At 44.0% G+C, this 19,444-nt stretch overlaps 1 protein-coding gene across 1 annotated transcript in view; it reads right to left on the bottom strand.

Annotated features, from left to right (window-relative positions):
- Positions 1-8,503: 8,503 nt before the first annotated feature.
- Positions 8,504-19,444, bottom strand: part of CDH13 (cadherin 13) — a 2,391,456-nt gene continuing 2,380,515 nt past the window's right edge. Inside the window, exon 14 of the mRNA XM_078669939.1 lies at positions 8,504-9,033. Coding sequence (XP_078526065.1) covers positions 9,026-9,033 — 8 coding nt within the window. The 3' untranslated portion in view covers positions 8,504-9,025. The remainder of the gene's footprint in view (positions 9,034-19,444) is intronic.

The raw sequence follows: 19,444 nt of genomic DNA, 5'->3' as shown, positions 1-19,444 counted from the left end.
TGGAGGATGTGATTTGTAATTTGGGTTCTTCAAAGTGTTCTTGCTACTTTTTTATCTTCACTGTTTGATTGTCAGATTGTCTCTTTGCTGTTCTTATGATGAAAACTAGCCAGCGTCTGATGCAATTCCATGTGATTAGGGACCATTTTTATCAAATTGCTTGTTTTCCAAAACGATTCTTGTTTCTTTGGTGATGATCTGTTCCCAGGGGGCTGCATCTCACCAAAGGTACTCTGTCATAATAGCACCATGCAATAAGGTCTTGACTTGTGTCTTTTTCAAATTTGGTCAGAAAGATCCAATCTCTCATCTGTGATGGGGTTTGATTCAATATGGGTACTCCAAGAAGTACTGGGTGTGCCACAAATATGAATGACGCAAAGTATTTGTCATATGATAGGCCTTCCTCCATTGTTAGTCGAAAAAGGCCAGTCATGTGGTTTGCTAAACAGAATAGGGAAATGTAGCTTCCGGGCAATATATAGTACCTATGACCTCCTAAAACTAAGCTACAGCACAGACTACATATAACAATTTACAGTTTCGTACTGAATGCCTCCCACATATGTAAATAACTAGTCCACATAGAATACAGTAGGAAAAACTTCACTTATCCTAATAGGATAGTGCTAATGTCCAACAGGAAAAACCAAAGATCTTGGACAGAAAGCCTCACCCACATTGTCATGGCATGCTTCATTATTGGCTAGTCTGTCCCACCATGGTAAGATATTATCATCATGGTGGTCTAGACTTCAGGAAGAGGGAGATCAAAATAAATGATGTTGGATATATGTGGGATTCAAAGGTACCCTATTGCTACCTCTATGTGAAGAGATTTCCATATTTTGAGGGAACACAGGGCAGGATAAAAATGTCATGCAGATGTGTTTTGAGAAATTATGTTTCATTCATCCTTTTCTATAACACATAATACGAACAGGTTTCAGCCTTGCTAAAAGCCCAGAATGAGTATCGGACCTTTGTCAGGGCAATATGGGATCCCCTACAGCACATGCTACGTCACTGTATGGGTAAGAAGGTAAGAATAAGTCTCACTTTTGAGATCTTGCAAGAAAAATGCCCTTTTTGATTAAAACCCCACTTCTGATTACTTCTTTGTTCAGGTAGTGAATGATCAACTCATTGTTCTATTCTTCAATCATGCTAATCACTGATAACATTTTAATTAATTTTACCATCCAGTGGTAATTTAAGCCTCATCCTACCTATGATCTCTGTTACTCACTCACATAGGTTCCAGATAAAACAAATTCTCAAAACAAACGTTTAGAAGCAAAGGCTGTAAAGTGGAGATTCTGCACACAAAGCCATCATTTTCTTCAGTTTCTGTGTGCACCAAATCCAGGCGATGCAGCATAACATTTGAAATGGGTGTGTCTTCAGTTTAATCTCATTTTTAATCCCATTTGAATCAATTGCTGGTTTATATCTTAACATGTACTTGGTATATGTCTCTTTTTATTGCAAGTAGGAGGTCACCATTGCCATGGGCATGTCGCCGTGCACTGCAAAGAAATGATTGAACAATGTGGAAATAGTCAGAGAAGGTTTGTTCATATGTTTACTGCCCCACACCCAGTGTTTCACTTATAAATTTCTGTTCTACAGAGTTTGATGAAGCTTCAGCAATTCTCTTCAAATAACAATCCGAAAAGTAAACACAGTTATCAAAAGACTAAAAAAGTAAACACACATAGTTTATTTCAAGAAAAGCCTCCTTGTTGCAGAATTATTTATTGAAAAATGTTTGAGTCCAGACAGAAAGGTAAAAGTCCAGACATTCTTTATTTGAGCATTTCACAAATAAATTACAAGTTTCTTTGCAACCACATCATAAATCAAAACGCTTATTTACACTTCAGAAACAGCTAGCAATTCCGCAACTAGGGCCCAAAGGAACAATTAATTGGACCCAGGACTGAGCAGTGCCGGGGAAATGATCTTGCACCGACTCCGGCGGACCAGCCTGAAAAGAAAATCGAATGGCTGATGACACTTTTTGAAGATGGAGCGCCTAATTGGACGCATATGTATTAACAGTAGGTTGCTTCCTCCATTTGTTGCAGCGTCAGCGACAGCGCGCTGTCTCCACTGATGACCCTCCACAGACTGCTTTTTACTGCACGTTCGCCATTTTGGATGAGGAACAAACAACGCCATGTCCATTCAGTGAATGGACAACTCCTGACATGGGGCAGGTAAGGGGAAGATGTTAAAATATACCTCTACGTGCGGAATCCCCAATTGTGCCAACCTGCCTAAAAAACAACATATGCAAATGTTCACAAATATGGGCATAGATGTTTGATCGTTATAATGAAGAGACATAAACATGGAAACATTTTGGTATGTGTCCGACAGTAAATAATGCACTTTACAGCATTTTCCGACATTTCTGAGGAACCCAAAATATCAATTAATTCACTACGTCTGAGATTACCAGGGTTTAACTCATCCTATTCTCTTTATGCAGGAGGGATCCTTTGTTACATATGATTAAGTCAAGAATTGTGCATTTAGTCGTGAACTGTTATGTATCGCGTAATAGAAACATTAAATGACTTTATTTTTGACAGTAGATCAAACATTGTAAAATAGCTCTAGAGGTCTGATTTGCAACCACAGCTGCGTTCATTTATTGATAAAAGGTAGTACTCATTTGCATGTGTATAATGAACATTACAGAACTGTGAGAAAATAAACACAGGACGAGTATAATACATATGGAACTAAGCATACTGTATATGAAAGAGAGCGAGGACATCATTACAATTATTCACACTATAAATTTTTGTATATAAGCAATACTTTAAGGATTTTTAGCAAAGCGCTGTCATTTTTCATATATATATTGCAATCTATATTGTTTTGTATGTGCATTACTTCAGAGTCCACAAAACAAATTTTTCATCCAGTATCAAAGTTTTTATAATATAAACAATGGGAGTTGGTGGTTGAAACCTATAATAATAATGTTAATATTTATTTAGAATGAGACTCAATCTTACAAAGAATTCTAAGGCTTCAACTAAGGACAAATCGAAGTGCATCCACTTTGTAAGATACTTTGGTTGCCACAGAATCTGCTGAAACTACATTAAATATATATACTAAGTGTTGTGCCCATCAAAAATAAAGGAGAAAGCGCTTTTCCTAAGCTTGGGATAACTTAGCAACTACATGAAATGACAAAATGACATGAAATTATGTGTTATCACGTGAAATAGTGCATGACACTAACAAGAAACTCTTGTTTTCTCTTTGTTCACTTTGTTCCTGTACTCCCTCAATAGGCTTTTGACCCACATAATATCTTGTTTGGGTGGCATTGCTTAATGGTGTAATTTTTGACATTTTGCATACAAACCCTAACAGATGCTGGAATTTATGCACAATTACACATCCGTAAAGGAATTTCGCCCAGCCTTAGCGTGTACCCAAGAAAACTATGGTTGGGCTAAACACACTATGGGCCTCAGATGTAGGTGGCCAGATACCGGTCGGTAACGGCCGATTTTGGCCGTTACCGACCGGTATTTGTAGTTTCAGATGTAGGGGGCCTAAGAATTACCGATTCTGCAAATTTACAGAATTGGTAAATTGACAGAATCGGTAATATGGGATGTAGGTGGCACTGAAAACAGTGCCACAGGCCCTTAAGAATTCGTTATTTACCATCAAATACTATTTGATGGTAAATAACGAATTCCTGTGTACATGCACATCTGTGCATGTACACCTGTGCCAAGGGCATGTATGTGTGCCACATGGCACACAAGCCTGAATCAGGGGTGCAACAGAGTGTCACTTTGACACCCTGTTGCACCCCTGACGAATTTCGTTGCGCCCACTGCATCGCATTTTGGGATGCGGTGTACTCAACGAAATTCGTTTTATTTATTTAAATGTTTACTTACCTGTAAAACTCCGCAATCCATACATTACTACCCCCCCACCCTGCCCCTCCCCCTCCCCATGTCACCGCCCTGCATTTACTCCCACTGCCGGCCGCGGCTGGTAAGATGAGCTCCAACAGTGTTGTGTTATTCACAAACAATGAAACAAGTGTCTAATTTAGACTTTCAGATATCCACATGAGATATATTTTTCAACAAATTGAAATGGAGTGCTAAACATAGTGACTTTCTCATGGAGGGACTGACATTGGGCAATATTTTTCAAAGTCAACGAACAGTTAAACTTGAATTCAGGTGGTTTTAAATAAATGTGATGCACTAACAATATTTGTTTTGTGTACTTTTCATTTAGCAGGTTTTTTGCTCTGCTTATACTTAATGGCAGCACTATAGAAAGTTTATAATAACATTAAGGTGCAAACTAATAGTTTCTGAAGCAACTCCCTTCAAATATAAAAGTTTGCAGCTTACTGATTTTGTGTTGATGGAAATGCTTAATTAATCCACACACGTGCGATCTTGGATACACAATAATACTACATCGATATATGCAGGCACATTTTGCAAATTCATCAAAAAGGAGAGTTTTACTAATTTCTCTTGTTTAGGTCTGGAACTATTCTGCTGAGTTTGGGAAAATAGGTTAATTGGCACTGTTAAAATGGTTTCAAGGCCAGGGAATGCTCAAGGGGAAAGACATTTGAAAATCAAATTTATAAAGCAATCTATAAAACAAACAATTTTTGTTGACAGACATATTTTAAATTTAGCAAAGTGTTGCTCCTGACAGTGCATTTGTTACAAACCATGAAAGCCCAGCAACAACAACAAAAAACTAACAAAAAAAAAGAAAACCTAACAGGCCGCATTTTTCAAATTGACAATTCAAATCAATGTTTAGTACAACTACGGTGAACACATTACTAACGTTTGAATTTCTATTTTTCTAAAAACATTTCTAAACCACAATTTTTTTGTGAAAAGTACACTTCTATTTTCACAACACTGTGAAGCAGACCTCATTGACTTCATCTACATTTTATAGTTTCATTACTGTTTTAAGTACTTTAATCACCAGTTAATTTTGATTCCGCTTCTGAGATGCTTACTTCTGCCCTAGTTGCTAGCAACTGCTTGAAAGTCCTACAGACAGTAACAAGAACTAAATGCTTCTATTAAAATTTGGTGCGAGCTTCTATGTTTAATTTACACAATAGGAACAGAACGGTTAACTCATTCCATATGTGATTTATGAACGTTACCTGCTCAAACAATAAAAAATATTATCTATTTCAATTCATAATACCTGTCTATTCTATGTGTAGGTAACGTTTTGGGCCCACTGATATGTATTTAAACTGTTCCGTGCTCGCGTCTCACCGTGTAGAATATCCGCCGCGGTAAAACGGGTTAAATCAAAGTTTAAGTTTATGTGTTTGTGTGAGCATGCGTCAGTGTGTCTGTGTGTGCGTTCATTTAGAAAAACAATTCAGTTAATGTGGTGGTAGGGTCGTCAGTGTGTGAGAGGATGAATTGGGTGTTGTCTGAGTAGGAAATGATGTTGAGACTTTGGGACCTGACTATGTACGCCAGCGGGGGTCATATATGCGTTGAAGATTGTGGGGCTGAGAGATGAGCCCTGGGGGACACTGCAGGTGATCTCCTTGAGTTCAGAGGTGAACAGTAAGGGGTGGATCTTCTGGGTTCTTTCAGTGAGGAAGGAGGTGATCCATCTGAGCACGTTCATTTGGATGCCGATGTGGTGGAGCCTTTCGATCAGCCTGTGGTGGGATATGGAGTTAAAGGCTGCTGAGAGGCCAAGAAGGATCAATGCTTCGGTTTCTCCTTTGCTGAGAAGGGTTCGTATGTTGTCTGTGGCAGCGATCAGCATGGTTTTGCTGCTGTGAATGCTGCAGGAGCCAGCTTGGGAGATGTCGAGGAGCTGGTTCTGCTGTTGTCGTGAGTTGATTGTTGATGATCATTTCCAGTACCTTCACTAGGAATGGGAGCAGGGAGATTGGCTGGTAGGTTTTGCATTTGATGGGGTCAGCTGAGGGTTTTTAGGTCTCCTTAAGGGATTTCTATGGATGTCATTGGCTCATTCCTCAAAGTTTTGCAAGTTCTGAAGGTCAAAGAGCGATCACCTTCTTTCTGGCTATTTATTCCTCACACATCTAACTAGTAACAATTTACTAGTAACAATTTAATGTTTTACCACTGGTACTCCATAATGGCACCACTGCAACAGATCTGTCAGAGAAATCCATGCTGCCAAAGTAAAAGCGCTACTGTTGCCTTCAACATCATGTAGACCACAATTCTGATTGCAGGCCTAAGCTGTATCTCAATAAATACACAGAAGAGAGTGAGTGGTGATCTGAACTCATTATGCAGGAGGACATGATAAACTCTAGTATGGAATTCTGTAGCTCTCTATACCCCTACCTTCACAACCCTGACATTTAGCTAATACTATTGCAGACACACATAAATGTGCTACATTTTCTCTCTCAAGTTTACCAATTGCAGACAAAATTGAGCTTGTGTAGGCTGAGGGACCATTTCAACCACTATACTTTCTACATTTGCTTTGCAGTCTATAATATGGGCATGAATTATCATCAGCATTTAAAATCCCAGCAGTTACTCGATTTCTTGCCTTTTTCCAATAAAGCACCATTTTATCCAACCACAACCTTACACCAAACCTCCTTGTCATCTTGTTGAGTTCACACACTAATTGGCCCTTTTGTTTGATGTGACAATTGTTCATAACAACTTGCGCACCTTTGCTTGTAACAGTGTAATAGATTTTGTCAAGTGTAAATGGCAATAGTAGACTGCAGAAACCTTAAACTTTAGATACACTTGCTGATATCCTTGATTAATAATCTGTATCACTTCTTATTATGTATAAGTAAAATTTGAAACTTTTTCAGTGCCCTGAAATGTTTGAAACAATTTCCAAGAGATCGGAGTTACAAAAATGGCGGCAGGGGAATCTGCATTAGTTTTACTTATAGAAAAATGAATTGCCATTATGGCCATGAGCACATCAAAGCCTATATTTCACTTTTTAAAATGGAAGCTGCATTTATTTTCCTTTTCATTTGCTCCGTGACCAGCACTGTGCTCAGGGCCTTCTTTTTTAGGCAAACTGAATGCCCTGTTTCTGAATATGATCAACACTTCTGTGAAGGTGATCAAGCATGTAATGCCCTATTGCAAGACTACGTCTTAAGTGTAGATTTTTGTGGGAAAGAAATAAAATATATGTTTACATTTTAACAGTGAAGACATGTACTTTAGTGGCCTGAGAGAAGGACTCAAATCTATGAAGTGCAATTTACTTATCTATGAAAGGTATAAAAAAGATTGTTATATTAAACAATATACTATGTCTTCTTGATTGATTACGTATATTTTTCTTTTCAAAATTAGCATTTGATATAAGACACACAGGGCAATGGGTTTGAGACAATGTCTGAAAGAAGACTGACAGAATGAAAAATAGTGGAAGCTATGGGTTTTGTACAAGGCTGGATACTATGTATCAAGGTTCATAGTTGGGTATATACCATAGTGTACTGAAAAAAACATGCTGTGAATATAGCTTTAAAAGACAACAGGTAGGAATTAGTGTAAGTAAGTGGCAACAGTGTACTGTACACTATAGGTTTACCAATCACAGCACAAAAAAGCTGTAAATTGTATTATACTATTATGAGTGAGAACAATCTTTTAATTATTTTACTTTAAATGTTTCAATTTTTTAAGAAATTTCTGTTGACATTTGACAAATGGTAGCATGTGATAGTCTGGCCATTGAACAATGTATCACCAGCAGGAACAAATATAGGAAAGTTCACTGGATAAACAAATAGCAACTTAAAATAATCGAAATGTAATTAATTACCAGTTCCATGATGAAACTGGAATCACCATAGCAGTTAATTTTCCCTATACAAATCCACATGCTACCAACTGGATCCAGCAGAACCCATTTGTTAATGGTTATCTAGACTTTTCACCATAGCCACCTCAATGTTTTTTCCCTATTGATGTGCAGGGAATGTGTGGAAGGCAAACAATTCATACTTGTCACATCCACAGCCATACCTTTACTAGAAGCAAATATCCTCCTGTGTTCTACTGCTAATAGTACAGGCTAGATATTCACAATATGGTACACACAACTGGAGCATAACATGTTATTCACCTGGCCTCCTTATTTGGCAGATAAAGATGTTGGTGATTGGAATGTTTCATGGCTAGTGAACAAAACACTAAGCCATTCAAACAATCCAGTTTTCATTGGACCTAATGGCAGAAACCCCACACTATTGAAAAGCAAGCTCAAATAGTTTCAAAATGTCCTAGCTTCATACTAAATCCCATGGATTTCAAATGTGTTGGCACCGTGTGGACTCTGCCTAGCTCTCGCGTCATACACTTAGCATATTCTTACCAGGGTGAGCACATCTCATTTTCCATTCTGATGTTCCTATGATGCAGTGGGTAAATAATATTTTATTTACATTAATTTGAAGGGTATAATGATATTTCCATAGAATTATTTTATTTGACCTGGCAGAAAATGCATTACAGATCAATTGTTAATTCAGATACTTTTTGTGAGTTCCTCTGCAAATATATGTACATTTTTGTGTAAGTGTGCATAAATATATGTATATATAGTCAATATACATACAAAGGAACACACGCACACACATTGAAACAGATAAAGCATTGCAAATGTCATAATTAGTAACATGTCAACCGATAAAAAATATAGTTTAGCTTCAGCATTCTGCTTCCAGAAGGTTGCGCTCAATGCCATGTCCCTTAATATTCCATAAAAATTGCATCTTCAAGAGGAATCCATTAATAAGAGAACTTAAGGGTAGATGCTTTCAAAGATTGGAGTACAGTTTGATAGGCTAAGTGGGGTTGCAAATTAAACTGAGTCTGGAGCAATCGCGGCCTAGTCGTGAAGCAACTGTAAACCGAACTTCCGAAGTGACCGTTCCCTCATTTCCTGTTGCCGTGGCAACCTGGTAGGCAGCTTCAAATTTCGGGAGCTCTCACAGACCTGAGGGGTAGAAACACAGACTGTTAATAAGCATGCTGCAATGATTTCTGAAACACAGTATGTAAAACTAATTCAGAGAGAACTTGTTTAAAAAACTCTACAAGGAAATGCAGTGTTATAAATTCATTGGAAAGCAAAGTCCTATAACAACGTTTGTGTAAACATAAACATTTTTTAGTACAATACTTAAAGTTTTTTGCAGTCTTTAAAGTTCTTCTAGGACTGCTACAAATTCATAAATGGTGATCTGGCAGTCATAAATCTAGTTACTTCCAAATAGCATTGTACATTTTTCACATATTGGTGCACAGTTAAATCACATTATAGGTAGGGAATGGCTGGTTCAAGGCATGGTTCACCTTCAAAGTTTGCAAACGCGCATTGATGACATGCCAGTGCCACATACAAAAAATTGGGATTCACATGACTTTTCCAGGAGTATACCTGAAAGGGTGACTGACACAATTTACAAGATATAGTACAGCTGAGTTTTTAAAACAGTCTAAAGTCATTAGTCTGCACACTTACAGTAAAGGAGTACATTTATGGATGTAGATTTACTACAACTATTCTTTGTAAAATGGGCCAAATGTATGCGTTATCGGAGACAGAAATGATATGAAGAAAGAGATGACTATCATTTCTTCAGTAATTGGACACATACTAGTGAGTAGTGATGAATTGGGATCATAGTAGGGAGGTATTTGGGACATGCTTAATAAAAGACATTGCATGAAGACATTTGTATAGCAACCCTTTCAGGAAATGGCATATATGTGCCGCACGTGAAAAGCAATTTGAAAAGTAAATACACAATTTTGAATAATCAGTGATAAGTTCAATAGTTTAATCATAGTCAATCCGACAACTTTAAGTTTTTATCAAATTTTAAATTAGATAAAAGGCGGAGTATCTGGTTTCCGATGGTGAAATTGAGATTATAATACTACTGTAAATTTAACCAGGCCATCACAGATTTACTTGAATTCCAAAGAATAGCATTTAGTCAATGAGTATTCTTTTAGAATATATGTATTCAATGAATTCACTATCAATCAATCAATCAGGATATTTATAGAGCGCGCTACTCACCCGCTAGGGTCTCAAGGCGCTGGGGGGGGGCAGGGTGCTGCTACTGCTTGAAGAGCCAGGTCTTGAGGTGCTTCCTGAAGCTGAGGTGGTCCTGGGTCAGTCGTAGGTGAGTGGGGAGGGAGTTCCAGGTCTTTGCTGCCAGGTAAGAGAATGATCTTCCTCCGGTGGTGGCTCTGCGGATCCGTGGGATGATGGCGAGGGCGAGGTTGGTGGAGCGGAGCTGGCGGGTGGGGGTGTAGAACGTGAGTTGGCTGTTGAGGTATTCCGGGCCCATGTTGTGGAGTGCTTTGTGTGCGTGGGTGAGCAGTCTGAACATGATTCTTTTGTTGACGGGGAGCCAGTGGAGGTTTCTCAGGTAGGTTGAGATGTGGCAGCGGTGGGGAATGTTGAGGATGAGTCGTGCAGAGACGTTTTGTATGCGCTGGAGACGGTTCTGGAGTTGTTCCAGCGTAAAGGGCGTTCCCGTAGTCCAGTCGGCTGGTGATGAGGGCCTGGGTGACTGTTCTTCAGGTGTTGGCGGGGATCCATCAGAAGATCTTCCGGAGCATGCGCAGGGTGTTGAAGCATGAGGATGGGACAACGTTGACTTGTTTGGTCATTGTGAGCGAGGAGTCCAGGATGAAGCCCAGGTTGCGTGCGGGGTCCGTGGGTGTCGGTGCGGTGCCCAACGCCGAGGGCCACCAGGAGTTGTCCCATGCCGAGGGGGATTGTCCGAGGATGAGGACTCCCGTCTTGTCTGAGTTGAGTTTGAGCCGGCTGTGCTTCATCCAGTCTGCTACTTCTTTCATTCCTTCCTGGAAGTTTGATGTGGCGGTGGCTGGGTCCTTGGTGAGAGAGAGTATCAGCTGGGTGTCGTCGGCGTAGGAGATGATGTTGATGTTGTGTTTTCGTGCGATGGTGGCGAGAGGGCTCATGTAGATATTGAAGAGTGTAGGGTTGAGTGAGGATCCTTCGGGTACGCCGCAGATGATTTCAGTTGCCGGGGAGCGGAAAGGGGGGAGGCGGACTTTCTGGGTTCTGCCGGTGAGGAACGAGTTGATCCATTCCAGGGCCTTCCCCTGGATGCCCGTGTTGTTGAGGCGGTGTGCTAGGGTGCGGTGGCATACGGTGTCAAAGGCTGCTGAGAGATCCAGGAGGATGAGGGCGGCTATTTCTCCGTTGTCCATCAAGGCTCTGATGCCGTCTGTGGCTGCGATGAGGGTGGTCTCGGTGCTGTGATTTGTTCGAAATCCGGACTGTGAAGGGTCGAGCGAGTTCTTGTCCTCGAGGAAGGCGGTCAGCTGTTTGTTGACAGTCTTCTCGATGACTTTAGCCGGGAAGGGGAGAAGTGAGATCGGTCAGAAGTTCTTGAGGTCCCTGGGGTCTGCGGTGGGGTTTTTCAGGATGGCGTTGATCTCAGCGTGCTTCCAGCTCTCCGGGAAGGTAGCTGACGTGAAGGAGCTGTTTATGATGTTCCGGAGGTGGGGTGCGATGATGGTGTCAGCCTTGTTGAAGATGTGATGGGGGCATGGGTCGGAGGGGGAGCCGGAGTGAATGGTGTTTATGACGTGGATGGTGTCTTCACTGCTGATGGGGGTCCAGGAGTTGATGGTGGTAGAGGGGGTCATTGGGCTGGTGTCCGGAGGTGGGGGTTGGGGTCCAAAGCTGTCGTGTATGTCTGCAATCTTGCGGTGGAAGAACGTGGCGACGGAGTTGCAGAGGTCTTGCATGGGGTGATGTCGTTGTTGCTGGCGTCAGGGTTTGAGAACTCTTTGACGATGTTGAAGAGTTCCTTGCTGTTGTGGGTGTTGTTGTCTAGTCGTAGCTTGAGCGATGTCCTCTTGGTGTTCCGGATCTGCTGGTGGTATTCGTGGGTGGCGGTTTTGAGGGTTGTCATGTTTTCCGTTGTCCGTTCTTTGCGCCAGGTCTTTTCACGAGTTCGGCAGGAATTCTTTGCGGCTTTGAGAGCGTCTGTGAACCATGAGGGTTTTCTGGTGGTGGCCTTGTTGTGGGTGTTTTTTAGGGGAGCGAGGACATCGGCGCAGCTGGTGATCCAGTGTGCGAGGTTGAACGCTGCGGTGTTGGCGTTGGGTAAGTTGGTGTCGGCAGGTGGGTTCTGGCTCAGTGATGTGGTGAGCTGGTCCGTGGTTATTTTGCTCCAGCATCGGCAGGGGATCCGAAGTGTGTGGTGGTGAGATGCGGTCCTCTTGAATGTGAAGTGTATGCAGCTGTGGTCGGTCCAATGCAGTCCTGTGGCGTGGTTGAAGGCGATGTGGTTGCTGGCTGAGAAGATGGCGTCGAGGGTGTGGCTGGCGAGGAGAGTGGGGGAGTTCACTATTGCTTGAGTCCGAGGCTGGCGAGGTTGTCGAGCAGTGTTGCGGTGGCGCTGTTGTTGTTGTTTTCTAGGTGAAAGTTTAGGTCTCCTAGGAGGATGTAGTCTGGTGAGGCTAGGGCATGCTGGCTGATGAGGTCGGCGATGGTTTCGTTGAATTGTGCGCGTGGGCCCGGGGGTCTGTAGATGAGTGTTCCTCTGAGGGTGGTCTGGGGGTTGGTGCGGATCTGGAAGTGTAGGTGTTCGGTGGAGGGGATGGTGTCTTCGGTGTTGGTCGTGACGCTGATGGTGTTCCTGTATATGATGGCGATCCCTCCTCCTGGTTTGTTGGTGCAGTCCCTCCGAGTGATTTTGTAGCCATCCAGGATGGCTATGGCGATGTTGGGGGCTGAGGAGGCGTTCATCCAGCTTTCCGTGAGGAAGGCGACGTCTGGTGCTGTTGTGTCGAGGAGGTCCCAGAGGTCGATGGCGTGCTTGTGTATGGAGCGGGTGTTGAGGAGGATGCACTTGAGGTGGTTGTTGCTGCTGGGTTTGGCGGGCATGGAGCGGTTTTGGAGGCAGGTGAATTTGCAGTCTTGACAGGTGAAGGGTCCGTAGGTGCGCTTGGGGTTGGCTTGATAGCAGGCGGGCGGTCGCCCGGTGTTGTGTGCGTTGAGGGTGGTGTTGTCGTATCTCAGTCGGTTGGTCTGGGTCTGGCGAGGTTCAGGGGTTATGGCGCTGGGCGCGGTCCAGGCGTGGACGGGCATAGGCGGGCTTGCCATCGGCGCGCCTGCTGCGCGTGACCGCTGCGCGTTCACGCGGCCTCCGCTATAAATGGCGAAGTGGGAGGGAGGAGCAGCTGGGAGGCGGGACGGGGCGGCGAATAGGAAGGGGGAGAGAGTACAGAAGAGAAAAGGGGCGGGGCTGCAGGGGAGCAGCGGCGGGAAGCGGGGGGGGTGCACAGAGCGAGAGAGACGGTCGCGGAAAAGGGCGGCGAGGAAGCAAAATACAATTACAATACCAAAGGCACAATTACAGTCACAGGGCACAAATTACAAAAATCACAGAATACTCAGCAACAGGGTCAGAGGCGAACTCGTGGCAGCAGCGGTGAGAACCTGGGCACACTCACGGGGAGCCGTGCGGTGCGTGGAACGACCGGCCCTTTGAACAGGGTCAGGGGTCACAGCTCACCACCGCGCGGTCTCCGCCATAAATGGCCAAGTGGGAGGGAGGAGCAGCTGGGAGGCAGGAGCGGGGCGGCACATAGGAAGGGGGAGAGGGTAGAGAAGAGAAAAGGGGCCGGCCACTGGGGAGCAGCGGCGGGGAGCGGGGGGGGTGCACAGAGCGAGAGAGACGGTCGCGGAAAAGGGCGGCGAGGAAGCAAAATACAATTACAATACCAAAGGCACAATTACAGTCACAGGGCACAAATTACAAAAATCGCAGAATACTCAGCAACAGGGTCAGAGGCGAACTCGCGGCAGCAGCGGTGAGAACCTGGGCACACTCACGGGGAGCCGTGCGGTGCGTGGAGCGACCGGCCCTGTGAACAGGGTCAGGGGTCACTACGTGTTGTAACATTGATGATTCTTTGAGACATAGTGGAATGCACAATATGGTTGGAGGAACAACACAACAAAGAGTTTGATAGAAAATTATGTAACTTTTTATAGTATGGTAGAGGTGCAAAACAAGTAATGCACATAGCAAGATTTAACTGATGCACCCTTCCCAGTCAGAGAGCAACCAATGTGCACATCTAAGTTGGCCAATTAATCCAGATGAAAGAGGAAGAAGAGAGTATGTGGTATAGTAATAGTGCTGAGACAGTGTAATGCTGCAAATAGCTTAACCCATTTTCTGTCTAGAATAGGATTCAGGGCAGTGTCCTAAACTGAACTTCAGGAGTGGTTTTTAAATAATGAGTGGCAGCCACTATATATTGGAATAATTCTTCACTACATAATAGTCAGCCACACAGTACTACAGAAGATGTTTTAGTATTGAAATATCAGCCGCAGACTGTGCAAGTCTAATGTTTTAGTGGAGAAACACTACCTAATTGCAGTACCTGGATAATGCTTTAGTACAAGAGAGCTGTCCATAGAGAGTACAGGTATAAGGCCTAGAGTGGTTGGTGTGTACAAAGTGCAAGGCACATACTTTACAGAAACAAAATTTTAGTACAGTTACTTCAGCCATAAGCAGTAAAAGAAAATGTTTTTGTGCATAGGTGCTGCACACATATGGTACAGGAAAACAAGTATTAGTACAAAATAACCAGCCACCACCACTACAGGGATAATGTTTTAGATGGAGAAAGCAGCCCTACAGAGTTCATGAAATGGTTTTCTTACAAAATGTCAATAAAGATAGAGAGAGTATTTTAGTGTACAAGTGCCTAAATGGCAAAGTATTTCTTTGTCAGTTTAGCAGGATGAATTATACACATGGTAAGAATGTTGTAAGAGCACTGAAAGAGACTTCATCAGCCTTTTAAAAATGACCTATGTTTTGGAGTATTTTTGTTTTTGATCTCTGTTGTGGTTTGTGGCCTGGTAAACATGGTCAGTCACTTGTTTGTTTCATCTTAAAAAGTATATTCAGTTTTAATACCACCCTTGCTTTCATGGGTCTGTTTTGGCAACAGGGCAGAACACTAACCTGCCATTAAAAAATGTATATGTTTATAATGTATGCATTTAAAAAATATAAATTAATTTTCGAGAATGTGTCCCTACTCACAAATATATCATTTTGAATACATTAACAATGTCACTGGGATAGTGGAATAGAAAAGAGGCAATTTAATATAGACTAATGTGCCAGGAGAGAACCTTCAATTTTGGCAAAAAATAGCATTCCTTATAACTAAACAAAGGAACAGAAAGACAACGTTTTTCAAAGACACAACATTTGGCATGTAGGTATTAACAACCCCCAGAAAAGCATCTTTAGCAATGAAGACCAAGGAAAATCTAATGTTGTACCGATGCATAGGATGAGCAACACATGTGGAATGCCTTTTTTTCTCTCAGGGAAATGTTTGGCTACTAGAATGGGTTTTAGGTTTGGGAGGATACTTTCTGCATTGGGTCATTTACAGTCCTATCCAGAAGTCTCTGTAGGGTTTTGAGTGAAGTAAGACACACCCAACAGAACAACATTGACATAATATGTCCCCATAGATTAGGGTTTTCCATCTTTTTCTAATAATAGAAGGGGCATCAAGTGGCCTTCTATAGTCAATTATCCTGTTCTGCTGGCCTAAATGTACACTCTTTTTCTGGCCAAGCTGACTAATGAGGAACTTTGCTCTTGCCTAAACCAATCAGTTGTAGACACTCATTTCACCTATTTCTTTGAGTACCTTGAAGATCTGTTCTCAAGTCCATGCAAACAACATCTGAATAACCCTATCAAAAACACCCCCTGGTATGGCCAAGATTATCGTAGGGCCAAGCCATACTGCCCGAGGGAGACAAAAGCTCACAATACAGCTGCTGTCCATATCGCTCAAAATTCTTATAAGCAGATTGTCAAAGAAAAACAACACAAATGGGATGAATCTATTCTGCAGCATCTGCTAGACACAGCCCTGGGTCGACAAGAGGTTCTGTTCTGGCGTATTATTGCACATGGCCACACAGGGCAAGTACTCAAAATGACTATTTTATACCATGAATAGTTGGGTCAGAACATTTCTCAAAGCTTTAGGCTGATAGACCTCACGATTAATCCACCTTTGTTCACCCCATGACCGCCATCCCTATCCCGAATGAGCTTTTCTTCTTTCTTGCTGATACAAGAACGTCAGTTGAATCTCTACATCAGGAAAAGGTCATCCCTGGAGATGTTTTTAAATCCGAGACTGATATTTTGGCCTGCTAAATGAACTGCCTCTCTAGTGCTATTCTTTTTAATATTTTTTTATTGTTGCATCTGCAAGAAGAAACAGTAAGATATTTCGGCAGCCGGCAGGGCGGCAACATTCCCCCACTGTCCGCTGCATGCGCAACTTTTGATACCATTAGTCATGGCATTCCATATGTAACTACAATTTTAACATTATAACAGTAAACCAAAGCAGCTTACCCCCTCCCCCGCTCCCTCCTCCCCCACACCCAATTCCCAACCCCCCCTTTCAAGGCGGACTGGTCTCCCCATACCAGAGTATATGCCGTCGGGCTGTTCCTGGTCCACATTGTGTCTTATACGACAGCTGCCGAGTCCCGGGCCCTCCCGTCATTCAGTGCCCCCCTCCTGGGCCTCCCTCTAATCCATGGTGCTGTCTCCATTTTGTCCACACTCTCTTAAACTTTTTGGGGCAGCCCCTCGCTTTATAAGTCACTCTTTCAACTGCCATGTACAGGTCCATGCCTCTCCTCCACTCTTCAATGTCTGGTCGTTCCACCGCACCCCAGTACTTCGCAATGTCGCGCTTAGCCACCACTAGGGCCAGTACCAAGAAGATAAGCAGGGGGCGCGGTAGGTCAACCTCAGTTGTCATGCCTAGTAAAGCCAATTTAGGGTCGCGCGTCAAAGCCAACCCTTGTATCTCCTCTAGCTCAGTGAATATTTGTCCCCAGTAGGTCTGTATGATGTCACAGGCCCAGATCGTGTGGTAAAAGTCTCCCCTGTCGTGGTGGCACCTAAGGCATGCTGGGTCAGTTATTCTCCCCATTTTGAGGAGGCGTACCCTGTCAAAATAGGTTCTGTGGAGCGCGTTTAGTTGGATGAGGCGTAGCCTCGATTTAATCGCCACCTCACGGGGATGCATCAAGACAATTTCCCAGTCTAAATCCTCCATTTCTCCTACATCTGCCTCCCACACACTCCGCAGCCTTGCCAAGTCGCCTAACATGTGGTTTGTCAGGGTTTTATATGTGAGTGATACCAGTTTACCTATGACCTGCTCTTGGAGTAGCCTACCCTCTAGCGGTGAATATTCTGAGATGTCCACGAGTGAGATGTTTTGTGCCCTCCATGCATGTCGCAATTGAGCGTACTTATAGAACTGTGTGTTATGCAACCCAAATTCGTCCCTGAGCATCTGAAACGACTTCAGCTCCCCCCTTGCAATGACATCTCCAATGGTGGATATTCCTATATCGTCCCATCTCTGAAAACCGCGTAGCTTGCTGAGTTCACTCAGCCATTGGCTGTGCCACAGTGGCGTCTGTCGGGTAGGCTTCTTGTCCCACCCCATACGTCTAATAGCCCTCTTCCAGGCGTGTAGGGTAATCACCGTGGCCAGTAAAAGCGAAGTCTGTACCGCCCCCCATATAGATAGTAGAAGAAATTTCTGTGAGACATAGTGGAGCGTTCCAGGGCGTATGTGGGGTGGTCAGCAGGCGCGTGCAGCCATTCATTGATCGGGGCGAGGTGTTCCGCCCAGTAGTACGCCTCTAGGTTAGGGAGTGAAATCCCCCCACTGTATTGATGGCGTTGCAAAGTAGACAAGGCCACCCGGGGTTGTTTCCCTAGCCACAGGAACGCCCGGAGTTCTGCGTGTATTGTGGTTATGGTATTAGCCGGTAACTGGTAGTATTCGTTTTGGAGCGCATACAAAAACTTCGGGAGTACAATAATTTTGTACATTGCCGCTCGGCCCAAAATGGTGAGCGGCAGATGTCTCCATCTGGTAATCTCCGTCGACGTGCTATCCATGATCCGTTTTATATTCTTGTGAAAGGAGAGTTCCTTGTCCAGGGTGATGTATACACCCAGGTACTGGAATCCCGTCGGAGTATGTATTAGCTGCTCCGGGAGGTACTCCTCTCTCTCCCGACCCTGGGGGTCATAGAGGACAGATTTGTGCCAATTTATGGTGTGACCCGCTCTGGCACCAAAGCCGCCCAACTCCCTGAATAGTTCCGGGATCGTAGTCTCCGGTTCAGTGACATACAACAGCACGTCGTCTGCGTACATGGATAGTTTTTCCTGAGGTGCGCCTGGGTGCCCCCCTGAAAAGCCCTTTATCGTCGGATTCTGTCTAATCCTTACCGCTAGGATTTCTATGGTGAGTGTAAACAGGAGCGGGGATAGCGGGCATCCCTGACGGGTTCCCCTGCCAATGTGGAATTCGCGAGACAGCCTCCCGTTGACCCGAACCCGCGCTCTTGGGGCTGTGTATAAAAGGTGGACCCATTGTTGGAACTTGGGGCCGAATCCAAAGCGATGTAGCACCGCCAGTAAGAACGGCCAGTGCACCGCATCAAAGGCCTTCTCTGCGTCGAGGGAGAGGAACCAATGGGGCTCCTTCCTCCCCCTAACCTCTTGCAACCAGTTATGTGTACGACGGAGGTTCAACTTAGTTGCCCTATCCGGCAGGAACCCCGACTGATCCATATGGATAAGGTCTGTCATGACCGTCCGCAGACGTTTGGCTAGAATGGTGGCTAAAATCTTTACCTCCATGTTAAGGAGCGATATGGGGCGGTAAGATGCATATTCTGCCTTTGGTTTGCCCTCCTTATAGATTGGTACAATTGTAGCCAGCGCGAGGTCCGGTGGTAAGCGTCCCTCCTGGCGTGCCTCCGAGAACAGGGTTTTTAAGTGGTGTGTTAATAGATCGGCTGTCTTTTTGAAAAATTCCGCCGGGAAGCCATTCGGCCCGGGCGTTTTCCCCCACTTCAGGGTGGCTATGGCGTCAGCAATTTCTTCCAGGGTAACCTCAGCCTCTAACCTCTCGCAGGCCTCGGTGGATAGCACAGGCACTTCTGCCTCTCCCATGTAATACCGTGCGTCGTCACCCGAGCCTAGGTCTCTGGCCTTATAGAAGCGTTCGTAGTAGGACGCAAAGACCTCCGCTATATCTTCGCCCGTATTCACCTGCCTTCCATCTGCCACTGTGACCTGTTCCACCCACCTCGCCGCTCTTTCTTTTCTACTGAGCCAAGCCTGAAGTTTGCCCGATTTGTCTCCCACGTCGTATAATCGGTGTAGTGTTGCCAACGACTGCGTCCTAGCCTCATTAGATGCTATCTCCCTATAATGTCTTTGAGTATCTAGCAGTTGTCTGAG

This window comes from Lissotriton helveticus, chromosome 12 (genome assembly GCF_964261635.1).
Source record: "Lissotriton helveticus chromosome 12, aLisHel1.1, whole genome shotgun sequence".
NCBI classification, from domain to species: Eukaryota; Metazoa; Chordata; class Amphibia; order Caudata; family Salamandridae; genus Lissotriton; species Lissotriton helveticus.
The sequence above is the reverse complement of the archived record's forward strand: the minus strand, read 5'-3'. Positions and strand labels throughout refer to the sequence as shown.